This window comes from Gastrolobium bilobum, unplaced genomic scaffold (assembly GCF_033153095.1).
Source record: "Gastrolobium bilobum isolate Gb01-03AN ecotype WA unplaced genomic scaffold, APGP_CSIRO_Gbil_v1 utg11607, whole genome shotgun sequence".
NCBI lineage: Eukaryota > Viridiplantae > Streptophyta > Magnoliopsida > Fabales > Fabaceae > Gastrolobium > Gastrolobium bilobum.
Genome location: NW_026898683.1, coordinates 29634 through 42344, shown reverse-complemented (window position 1 = coordinate 42344; position 12711 = coordinate 29634). Strand labels below are relative to the sequence as shown.

General features: G+C 38.2%; 1 protein-coding gene and 1 non-coding gene across 2 annotated transcripts; both read left to right on the top strand.

Annotated features, from left to right (window-relative positions):
* Window positions 1-2626: 2626 nt before the first annotated feature.
* On the top strand, window positions 2627-2733 carry LOC133318315 (small nucleolar RNA R71). The gene has a single exon (XR_009752456.1). It is a non-coding gene; the product is annotated as a small nucleolar RNA R71 (small nucleolar RNA).
* Window positions 2734-7905: 5172 nt separating this feature from the next.
* Window positions 7906-11071, top strand: LOC133318299 (multiple C2 domain and transmembrane region protein 16). Its single transcript, XM_061520290.1, has one exon. It carries the CDS (start codon window positions 7906-7908, stop codon window positions 10954-10956), a length of 3051 nt encoding a protein of 1016 aa, XP_061376274.1. The 3' UTR covers window positions 10957-11071.
* Window positions 11072-12711: the final 1640 nt, after the last annotated feature.

Below are 12711 nucleotides of genomic sequence, written 5' to 3'. Positions count from 1 at the left end.
GAATGCACAGTAATTATCCTGTTCTTTTTCTCAAAACAACTTCAATATAAAACAATATATTAGATGAACCATGTCACTCATTTGCAATGATGCTCATAAAAGAATTGTATAAGTGCATCATCATGCTCTGAATCAATTACTAATTTCAATTTCCCGCCATTTTTCCAATTAACACTAAGAAACTTTAAAAAAATTCAGAATTTTCACAAAATTTTTTGGCTTGGGGTTTTTCAACAAAAACAATTAAAATTATCTAATTAAACATGAAAAAAACATTTAAAATGCAAGAATAAAAATAAATAAGCTAAAGCAAAGGAGAAGGGATTTGAGATAGTTCCCTGTTTTAGCCGGATATTCTGTGTATGCTCATGAAGTTCTTCCAGCTTACTCAATTGTGCTTAGATGAACCACGCGTTCCCCATTCCCAGATTTAAGTATTGCTGTCCTCAGCAACAGATTTAAATCTACAAAGAAATCGCGTGAGAAATAAAACAACTAGTTACTTTCTCTTGTTGTTTGTTCCTTTTTCTTCACCTGTAAAATTCATTCAATGACAGACATTAGTCTCAACACCTTCTCCTATCTTTTTGTATTTTTCTTAATTGAAAAAAAAGTAAAAAAATAACATTAATCAAAACTAAAAATAGTAAAATGGTGGGTTGCCTCCCCCTAGCACTTGTTTTACGTCACGAGCCTGACGTACCTGACTTATGATCATGGTGGCTCAAAGCATAAGCTTGGTGATGACCAAGCTCCATCATCCAGAAAGTGTGTCCTCCCATAGTGCTCTTGTGCATATAAGTGAGATGGAGTAGCCTCAAGAACTTTGAATTTGGTATTTATATGCTTTCCCTTGCTCCTCGGCTTTTCCATCTTAACTTTTGGCTTACTTTCTTGAGAAGACTCCTCATTGTGTTCTTCTTCACCTTTCTTTTCACCAATATAGTAGACTTGATCTTCCGGTTGAGCTACGGATGAGGGGACTTCTGTGTCAAAGAATTTGAAAATTGCTTGCTCTCCGTCTACCCGTAAGATCAACTCACCTTTAAGTACATCAATCAGTGCTCCTGAAGTTGCCAAGAAGGGTCTTCCAAAAATCATAGGAATTATGGTATCTTCTTCAATGTCAAGGATGACAAAATCAACAGGAATGATGAATTTGTCTACCTTGACCAATATGTCCTCAATGATGCCATAAACTTGCTTTGAAGAGCGGTCAGCCAGTTGCACTATCGTTTTTGTGGGCTTCACTTCAGTAATCCCCAGCTTCTTCATCATGGAGAGTGGCATGACATTGATGCTAGCTCCAAGATCACATAAAACATTGTCCACTTTCACTTTGCCTATAATGCATGGAATGCTGAAGCTCCTTGGATCCTTGACTTTGGTAGGTAACTTCTTTTGGATGATAGCATTACATTCCTCCGCCGGATTCACCATCTCATATTCCTGCAACTTACGCTTCCTTGATAATAGATCCTTCATGAACCTTGCATAGTTGAGCATGTTCTCTAAGGCTTCAGCAAAAAGAATGTTGATCTGCAACCTCCTGAATATGTCTAGAAACTTTGAATATTGCTGCTTCTGAATCTCTTTCTTTAATCTTTGAGGATAAGGGATTCGAGCATATGGGAAGAGACCTAATGGCTTCTTCTGTCTTTCTAGAGCTTTCTTCTTCTCCCACTTGAATAGTTTCTTTTCGGCTTTTTCAGGATTGCTTTTGTCAACTTCAATTGTATCCTTTTCCTTTTCTTCCTTCTTTTCTTCATCTGATTCTTCTTCATCCTTCTTCTTTTCTTTGGGTTTCTCCTCTATAGGCTAAATCATTGTCCCACTCCTAGTAGTGATAACATTGCAATGCTCCCTTGGATTGACTACTGTGTTGCTTGGAAAATTACCCTGAGCTCTCTTAGAAAATTGCTTCGACAACTGGCTAATCTGAATTTCCAGATTTCCTATGGAGGCTTCTTGATTCCGGTGTGCTGCTCTAGTCTCTTGCATGAAAGCAGATATGTCCTCTCTGAAAGCATTTGCACCTTGAACATAATCAGAATTGGTCTTGCATAACTGTGCAAAAGCTTTCTCCCACTCAGAAGTGTTACTTTGTTGTGGGGTATGTGGTTGCACTGGAAGGGGAGGATTGAGCTGATGGTTGGATTTGTGACTCAACCCTGGATGTTGATTCTGATTCTTCTGATCATACCAGAGTCCATTGACCTCTGCTGGTGGCTTTTCCGCTGCTCTTATGTATTCACAATCCTCAGTTGCATGAGCCTCTTCACAAATACCACATTTAATATTAGAATTATTAACAGAAGAAACTTGAGAAAGATTAAACTTTTTATTAAGAGCATCTAATTGTTCTTGAGGTTTCTTGTGCATTTGTAGCATTTGTTCATTTTGAGCTAAGAATGCATCATAGCCGTCAAGCTTCATAATTCCTGCTCTTCTTGGTGCAACTGGGGCAGGGGCATTGTCAAATTCCTGAGAAGCTAGAGATTCCAGTAATTCCAGCGCTTCCTCTGGAGTTTTTGTTTTCAGGGAGCCTCCTGCAGCAGCATTCACCAGTGTTCTTGTGCTGGATGTCATCCCTTAGAAAAAGATTTTTGCCTTCTCCCATGCTTCAATTCCATGTTGAGGACACTTCCTGAGTGATCCCTTGAATCGTTCCCAAGCCTCGTACAAAGATTCGTTGTCTTTTTGTTCAAAAGCAGTGATCTCCGCCTTGAGTCTTGCCATCTTTGAGGCTGAGAAAAATCTGGCCAAGAATTTTCTTGCTAAGTCATCCCAATTGGTTATGCTTCCTTCAGGTAGAGACTGCAGCCAATCTCTTGCTTCATCCTTCAGTGAGCATGGAAATAGCTTGAGCAATATAGCATCACGAGGAACTCCATTTACTTTTAATGTATCACAATAAAGTAAGAAGTTATCAAGATGACTATAGGGGTTCTCCGTGCTTCCTCCAGCGAACTGTTCTTTTTGAATCAGTTGCAGCAGTACCAACTTCAATTCAAAGTTGTTAGCCTCTATGTTTGGTCTAACAATGCTTTCCGTCTGTGGAACTCGGGCTGGAGTCATATAATCTCCCAAGGTCCTTGGAGCGAGTTGATTATTTTCTGCCATAGGTTCCTCCTTAGGTTCCTCCTTTGGTTCCGTCGAAGTTGATGCCTTTGTTTCCTTCGCTCTCTTTGCTTTTGCGTCTTTCTTAAGTTTTCTTTCTGTCTTTTCTATCTCAGGATCAAACTGCAAGATTCGCAGGTTAAGAGTACCTCGTATAAACTAAGATTGAAAAGATGTGCAGAAAAATAGAAAAAAGACAAAACAGAAAAACAGAAAAAATAATAAAATAAACAAACAAAGAATGCAGAAAAATAAATATGCAGAAAATTGATGCAGAAAAATATTTTTGAAGAATGTATAAAGTGCAGAAAATTAAAACGTCCAATCTAAATGTTAATTAGTTACTTCTAATGTTGAAGAATTCGATCCCCGGCAACGGCGCCAAAAACTTCCTCTTACAGCTGGTACACACTTGAAATCTTGCTTCCTTGAGGCTCTAACTCAACTTGATGTCTTCTTTTGGTTCCAAAGAGCCATAATAGGTGTCAAAAATCCCTTAAAATAAGAATTATGATAACATGTTAGCAAGATATTCAATTATTGTGACTTTACAGTATAAAACCCTAATTCCCATGCAATTCATGATATATATCAAACATAACTAAGCCTAAAAACATGGTAAACCAAGGGTTTATCACCTACTCTAGGTGTGCCTAGAGAACCTTGCACTTGAGGATTGTATTGAAGCATACGTATTATATTGGAGTGTGGGCTTGTGCTAAACTCCCTGAGGTAAGCTCCTAGTTCTAGTTGCATCCTCTCTCTTGTGGCCCTACCATGATGGTGGGCATTATGGTTGTATTGTATGAAAGTATGTGGTATGACATTTATGTGCATTCACTCACATTCATATAGATGTTATCTGATTATTGATATTATGATGATGCACTGATGATATATGTTATGAGAATCCTGGCCAGTGATTATGGTATGTAGGTTGTCTATGACTTGACTCTGGGAGCTATTTCATACTGAGGTTGTGTTGATTGTCTATGGCTTGATCTTGGAGTCACACATGTGTAACCGTCTATGGCTTTGACCCTAGGGTTACACAAGGATGATATGATGATGCTATGTTTATGTTGTATGCTTGTATTATATGCTTTATATCTGACTTGTCATCTACTCATGTGTAATCTAGACTGCCTATGCTTTATATCTGACCCAGGGGATTATAGGATCCTCTATGAACCTTGAGCTTACTGAGATGTTGTTATCTCACCTCATTTGGGGACATCATTTCAGGTACCCAGAGTAGCGGTGATGCGTCTAGGGGCAAGGCCACACATTGGAGTAGTTGATGATGCAACTGATTATTTTATATTATGTTTAGACTTTATGATGGCATGTAGATTTGTTAACAGGCCTAATTATCCTATGTGGAGATTTATGTCATGTATTTATTTATGCTCAAGATTGTATACTGAGAGCCATCGATTATTTACTGATGCTTTTATATTTTAGAATTAATATAGACTTGATGTATGTGTTTCAGTTATTTTGGATATGGAGTTTTATTGTTTGTATTGACCCGAGAGGGGATCGCAGTCCGTGTGGGACTTGCGAGCTGTCTGTTTAAATTATAATTAGCAGGTCAACTGTATGTGTGGGACCATGTTTCCAGTTATTCGAAATACAGCTGTTATCCTGTCTGTGAGACTCCGTCAGGAATGACACTTGATGTTATATCCGGATGGTCAATGACCACTAATACTGGTTAATGGAATTAATTAGTAGATGTATGTTTTAGATTTATGCTTTCGCAGTATCTCACGTGAATGTTTTTAGAAATATTTTTATAAAATATTTTGGAAAAAGTTTACTCGTATTTTTATAAGACGCTTTATTTCTTTTTCAAATAAAGTCTTCCGCCGTGTATGCTAAATATCACATGCATGTCTGCCTTCTTTAGAAACAAATCTATGTCCCTTACCATCACGACTCCACCATCTGCAATCTCTATGATTTTGTTTAGTCACTGGTTGGAGGAAACTCAGTGTTCTGATACCAAATAATGTCGAAAGCGAATAGAAAAATTGCTAAACAAAAAGTTGGAATTTTGTAAAAGAAAAATCATACGATTCTGAATTTTTATTATCAAAATGACAAATATTCAACTCCTACAATAAGGTTCTTAAGCACCCTTTATAGACCGTTTATAACTTAATTTAAAAATTAAAATAATAATAATAATGAAAATTTTAAAAAATAACTATAATGATAACTACCTTCTAAACATAAGAAAATTTCTAAAAATAAAGATAATTATTTATAACTATATCAATCAACACAAATTGTAAATCTTATATTTCAAATTACACTAAATTTGTTATTTTCCTTTTTTCTTTACGGATCAGATTAGAATCAAATATGTTGCTTCATTTGAACTTAAATTTGATTATAATTTATTAGATCTCAAATTATTACTTCTTTGAACATGCAAGTCATGATTTGACTCCAAACTTCTTAAACCAATCCCTTATTTGGTTAAGCCATGTGTAATTGCGCAACTCTAAATGCATCAATTAATATTCCTACTATGTGTCGTGAACAGGCACGATCTAACAATTTTTTGGAAGCCCTCAAAAGTTTAAAGTGGGCAAAAATTCTTCCAATTTATTGTCGACCATATGAGCCTGTTTGGATCCTCTTATTTTTAAGCTAGAAGCTACTTATAAGCATAAGCTAGGCCAAACAGGTTTTGAAAAAAGCTCTTATAACGAAAAGTTCTTTTTTTTATAATGAAGAAAAAAGCTGCAAATTAAAAGCTCCTAGGAGGAGTTTTTTTTTAAGCTCTTATCTGTTTTTCTTGAATTGTGTGTTTTTTTTAAAATGAAGAGTGATAAAGATAGAGAGAGAAATAATTTTCTTGAAATATGTGCTTTAACTAATTTTTAAGCTAAATTTTTTATGTAATTTCCAAACAGCTTTTAGCTTCTTTTTTTAAGCTCTTTTTTTTAACTTTAGCTTATAAGTAGCTTCTAGCTTAAAAATAAGAGGATCCAAACAAGCTCGATATGTAGTCGCATATTCTCTTGAGTCTTCTACATTCAAGGGAAGATATCGTTGATTTTTCTTCGGTCGGGCGTAATCACATATTCTCTTGTGTCTTCTACATTCTTTGTTATTTTCTTTTAAAAAATATCTTTTTCTTTTTCATGTTCTTGCATGTGATTTGTATTGTTTTTTGTTTTTAATTAGTGTTGTGTTTATAAGATAACTGGACGTGGGTTTGTTTTACAACTTTTCCGTCATTTACACTCTGAACTAATAAAATTATTTCTATGTAGCAAGCAGCATTGGACCTTATCTTCTTAGGCTCGAAAACGAATATAACTAGTTTACTAGCTAATTGGTATCAAATTTTTATTGGAAAAATGTCTCGCACTCATACACAAAAAGTGAGTGAAGCTGATTTATTTTTTTCCTTTTTTTTTCTTAATAGATCCATTCATTTTTTATATTATGTAAGATAAAATTATCTTATAAAATATAATAAATATATTTCCCAATTTTTATTTAAGTTGATTACATAAAACCTCTCACTTACATCCCACTTTCACATACAAAGCACAACAACAGTAGCTGCAATAGATCAGATCAAGAATTAAGGATTCCTAGAAATGTGTGAAAAGGTGCAGGTAGTGTCATATCTTTGTCAAAATTACCAATAATTATACATAAAGCAGTATCCAGTGACGAGAACCTTAGGGTCGGTGACACAAAAGCCATTCCCTTTGGAAGAAAAGCCTTCATTCCTCATCTCCATTTCTTGCCCTCCGCCCAATGTCATTTTATTAGAACCCTTTAAGTCAAGGGGATGGCCAAAAAGCAAATGCTAAGTTTGACAAAGAATCTTCCCTACTAAGAAAAAAACACAACATAAAAAAGAAAAGAAGAAGAAAGAAAACCTATTCTATCCTAAGTTGCAAAGCAAAAGAAAATAATAATGGAATTGGACTGACAAACCGACCCACAAAGCTTCATAGCCTAAAGTTACTTGAAGATCAAGATAGGCACCCCTGTGTCTGTCTTCCACTCCACATTTCTATATTCTAATTCTAACCATTACAACTTAGAATTCCACTATAGTATTTTAATTTTATAAATTATTTTTAAGAAATTATTAGCGAAAAATATATTTTATTAAAGAGTCTTGCAGTTGTCATATTATGTAAAGCTTTCTACATATATATCGATATTTGTGTTGTATTTTTTCCTTTTTTTTATTTTAAACATGGTGGACCCCACACTTATTGTCTCTATAGCGTGACAAGAGTATTGTCCTACAACATGATATTTGTTTTTCTCTTTATTAAAAATAAAAATACCGCAACCCAAGAATTATTAATTTAATATTTATTTTTTTAAGAAAAAAGAGAATACATGCCTTCTTTTCTACGTTATTCTCAAATTAACACTATTACATATGTTCTTAAGGTGGTGTTAATTATTAGCATTAATATAATAATAATAATAAAATTAAAATTTAAGAATGAATGACGACTTTCAATTCGCCACAGCTAATGATATTTAAGTTAAATTCTAGGATTAGATTCTAAAAAAAACAAAAAACAAATTCAATTCCTGAAAATTGTAATTGAGTCACACCCGAAAATTGGAAATTTCGAACACCCGTTGATATTTTTTTTTAAAAAAAAGCGGAATACATGCCTTCTTTTCTACGTTATTCTCAAATTATATAAGTGTCTCACTTAACTAAACCCACAGCAATACCTAAACCCATATCATTTGGTGGTGGAAGAAAAAACCAGAAACCACAAAATGGTAACCGTTCGAAAACTCATCGTGGAGGTTGTGGGCGCTCAGAACCTTGTGCCCAAAGATGGCCACGGAAGTTCTAGTCCCTACGTGGTGGTTGATTTCTACGGCCAGCGGAAGAGAACTCGAACCGCGGTTCGTGACCTAAATCCGGTCTGGAACGAAACGCTGTCGTTTAACGTGGGCGCGCACTCTGACATTTTCGGCGACACGCTGGAGCTCAGCGTTAACCACGAGCGGAATTTCGGGTCGACCCGGAGGAACAACTCACTGGGTCTGCTTCGACTCAGTTCGACGCAGTTCGTTCGAAAAGGTGAAGAGGCTTTGATATATTACAAGTTGGGGAAGAAGAGCGTGTTCAGCATGATCCAAGGCGATATTGGCTTGAAAATTTACTACGTAGACGAGGAGGTTCCACCGCCACCACCACCGGAACAACAAGCACCGCCGCCAACGCCGCCGCAGACGGAGGAGGAAGTGAAGCCAGATGATGCAGTTCCGAAGCAAGAAACAGAGACAAAGCCACCACCTGAAAAAGTAGAAGAACCACCGGCGCCACCATCTGAACCACCACCGGAAGTTGAAAACACTGAACCTCCGGCACCACCTGAATCAGAACCGGAACCGCCTCAACCGCCAATTGAAGAAAATGCAGATCAGGTGGAGTCGTTACCACCTGAAGCACCGGTGCGACCTGATGTGAACGTCGAAGCAATGGCAGCATCGGTGTCCAGGTCAAATTCGGAAATAAGATTCAGCGGAATCAACGGTCCACAGCCAATCAGAAGGACTGCATCAACGGCCAGTTTTTCATCAGAAGTATCGTTGGATAGCATGTTAATTGAACGGTCGTCGTTTGATCTCGTTGAGAAGATGCATTACCTCTTCGTCCACGTGGTCAAAGCGCGGTACCTACCCACTAACGGAAACCCGGTGGTTAAGATTGCGGTTACTGGTCACCACGTCACGTCCAAGCCAGCGCGTAAGACCACGTTATTCGAATGGAACCAGACGTTTGCTTTCGGCCGCGACGCACCAGATTCTTCCTCCATTCTTGAGGTCTCAGTGTGGGACTTCATGTCTGACGTGGACGGTGGTAACTTATTCGGTGGAGTTTGTTTTGACGTGAATGAGATTCCTGTGAGGGACCCACCTGATAGTCCCCTTGCCCCACAATGGTACAGGCTGGAAGGTGGTGGAGCCCAGCACGGTGACCTCATGATTGCCACGTGGATTGGAACACAAGCTGATGAGTCATTTTCAGAAGCATGGAAAAGCGACACGTATGCCCACGTCAACTCCAGAGCTAAGGTGTATCAGTCACCGAAGCTGTGGTACCTCCGAGCCACTCTTCTCGAAGCTCAGGACATTATGCCGTTAACATCGATGACGGAAGCGTCGTTTCAACTCAGAGCCCAACTCGGATTCCAGGTGCTGAAATCAAAACCAATCGCTACTAGAAACGGTATCGTTTCTTGGAACGAAGATTTTCTCTTTGTAACTGCAGAGCATGTGAATGACCACCTTGTGTTAACTTTGGAAAACAAACAACAAAAAGGACCAGTGACAATGGGTGTACTCAGAATACCTCTAACCGCAATTGAAAGAAGGGTTGATGAACGAAACGTTGCGTCGCGTTGGTTCACCTTCGAGGACCCTAATAATGAGAAGGGTAGCTATAAGGGAAGGGTGCACCTTCGGTTATGCTTTGACGGTGGGTATCACGTGATGGACGAGGCAGCTCACGTGTGCAGCGATTACCGCCCCACGGCAAGACAACTTTGGAAGCCACCGGTTGGTACGGTCGAACTTGGCATCATTGGTTGCAAGAACTTAGTACCGATGAAAACATTAAACAACAAAAGCTCTACGGATGCGTACTGTGTAGCCAAATACGGTAATAAATGGGTACGTACACGAACCGTATCAGATAACTTGGAGCCCAAGTGGAATGAGCAGTACACATGGAAGGTGTTTGATCCTTGCACTGTTTTAACAATTGGAGTGTTTGACAGCTGGCAAGTCTTCGAAGTTGAAAGCCAAAAGGACAACGCAACCACAAGACCTGATTTTCGTATAGGAAAGGTACGTGTACGCATATCTACGCTACAAACAGGTCGGGTGTATAGAAATACGTACCCGCTGCTTGTCCTTACACGTGCTGGATTAAAGAAAGTGGGTGAAATTGAGATGGCAATAAGATTTGTTCGCACAACTCAACGGTTGGACTTCCTCCACGTGTACTTTCAGCCAATGTTGCCGTTCATGCACCACACAAAGCCGTTGGGGGTGGTTCACCAGGAAGTGCTGCGGAACACGGCGGTGAGAATGGTGGCGGGACATCTTTCTCGATCGGAACCGCCGCTGAGAAAAGAGGTTGTGTTTTACATGCTGGACGCTGATTCGAACAACTTCAGCATGCGGAAGGTGCGTGCTAACTGGTACAGGATAATCAACGTGGTGTCTGGGGTGATTGATATCCTACGGTGGATAGAGGATACACGTGGATGGAAGAATACAACGGCCACGATTTTGGTCCACGCGTTGTTAGTTATGCTGGTGTGGTTCCCTGATTTGATTATTCCCACGTTGGCATTTTACGTTTTCGTGATTGGTGGGTTGAACTATAGGCTTCGTTCGCGGGACCCACTTCCGCATTTTGATCCTAAGATTTCGCTTGCTGACGTGGTTGATGTGGAGGAGCTGGACGAGGAGTTTGATGCAGTGCCAAGCACTAGATCAAATGAAGCAGTGCGTGCGAGGTATGATAGGTTGCGCGTGCTGGGGGCGCGTGTGCAAACGGTGTTGGGAGATTTTGCGACGCAAGGAGAGCGCGTGCAGTCGCTGGTGACGTGGAGGGATCCACATGCGACGGGGATGTTTGTTTTGATGTGCTTGGTTGTGGCGATGATATTGTATTTGGTGCCTTCAAAGATGGTGGCTATGGCTTCTGGGTTTTACTATTTCCGCCACCCTATCTTCCGTGACCGGTTGCCGTCACCGGGGTTGAACTTCTTCAGAAGGCTTCCTTCTATGTCAGATCGAATTATGTAGATTTTCGTTTTTTTTTTCTTTTTAAAATGTTATCAAAATAAGAAAACGTAATATAATGAGAGAGTAGTAGAAAGTGATATATAGATATGAAAAAGTCATATAGATACGGTAATATGTGGTGGCTATAGATATGATGTCACCGGAAAATGTACTATTTTCAAGGATTAAAATTGTCGTTACATGATAATTTTTATTTTTATTGCGAACAATCAAGGAGGATGGAACTTCTGAAAGCTAAACTTGCAAAATAGATTAGGGAGAAGTGTTCGTTATTATAAATGAAATAATTTTGTATTAATTTTAATGATATTACTTTGTTTTGACGTATTTATTATTATATTTTATAAAATTAGAAACAAAAAAAGTAAAAAATATAAAAACATATCAAAATGACATAATTTTATTAAAAATAATATAATTTTATGTTATTTGAAATGACAATCACTTTTCTCTCTATAGATTATTACGTTACAGTTAGCAGTGGAGCGAGAAAGGGGTAGGATGGACGATTGTTGCCTTCATTTTTATTAAACCTTTGATTTAAACTATATTAACACTTAAAAGAAATATAATGTAATATAAATCTTTTATTTTCATCCTTATTATTCATCGTGTATGAAGAAAATTTGAAGAGTTTTTTTTAAATCTTCTAGCTAATATCAACCTATTATCTTGTTGCCTTGTCTAAATTATTGTCAATTTTGTTTTTCTTGTTTCATGGAGAAAATATTGGAATAATCAGTAACTAATTTCATTATCTTGGATCTTAGTGAGTGAGTACAGAGAGCATTGCTCTTTATAACAGTAAAACGTATGCTAACAGAAAAGAGAGAGAAGATAACAAATTGAGGTGTACGTGGCACATGAGCCAATAACTAATTATCCTATACATCAGAGACTAAAAACATAAAGGAAATAAAATGGTATATTCTAATACTCCCCCTCAAGATGGAGAGTGAATATTGTGCACTCCCATCTTGGAAAGCAGGGAAGCAAACTGAGCAGGATGCAGTGCCTTGGTGAGGATATCAGCCAACTGATGTGCAGATGCAATGGGAAAAGTTTGAAGACAGCCTTGAACAATCTGTTGTCTGACCAAGTGGCAATCAATTTCAATGTGTTTTGTTCGCTCATAAAACACAGGATTTGCAGCTATGTGGAGGGCAGCAGTATTGTCACAAAATAAGTGAGCAGCAGCAGAATGAGGAATATGAAAATCTTTAAGTAGAGAAAATAACCAAATAATTTCACAAGTGACAGCAGCCATAGACTTATACTCAGATTCAGCGGAGGATTTGGATACAGTAGCTTGTTTCTTTGATTTCCAACTAATTAGTGAATCTCCCAAGAAAACACAAAAAACAGAAATGGACCGTCTAGTGTCAGGGCAAGAAGCCCAGTCTGAATCAGAAAAAGCATTGAATTGAATTTTGAAGATGAAGATAATAGTAAACCTTGACCTGGAGTGCCCTTTAAATAGGCCAACACCCTGTAAACAACAGCAAGATGGGGAGCTCTAGGGGCAGACATGAATTGGCTGAGATGATTAACCGTGTAACAGATGTCCGGTCGTGTTATTGTTAAGTACAATAAACGGCCAATCAGTCTTATGTAAAGTGAGGGATCAGAGAGAAGGTCACCTGTAGTGGAGGAGAGCTTGAGATTGGGTTCCATGGGTGTGGACTTTGGTTTGCAGCCAAGGTAACCAGCATCAGATAAAATTTGTAAAGTGTAATGACGCTGACAAATGGATAT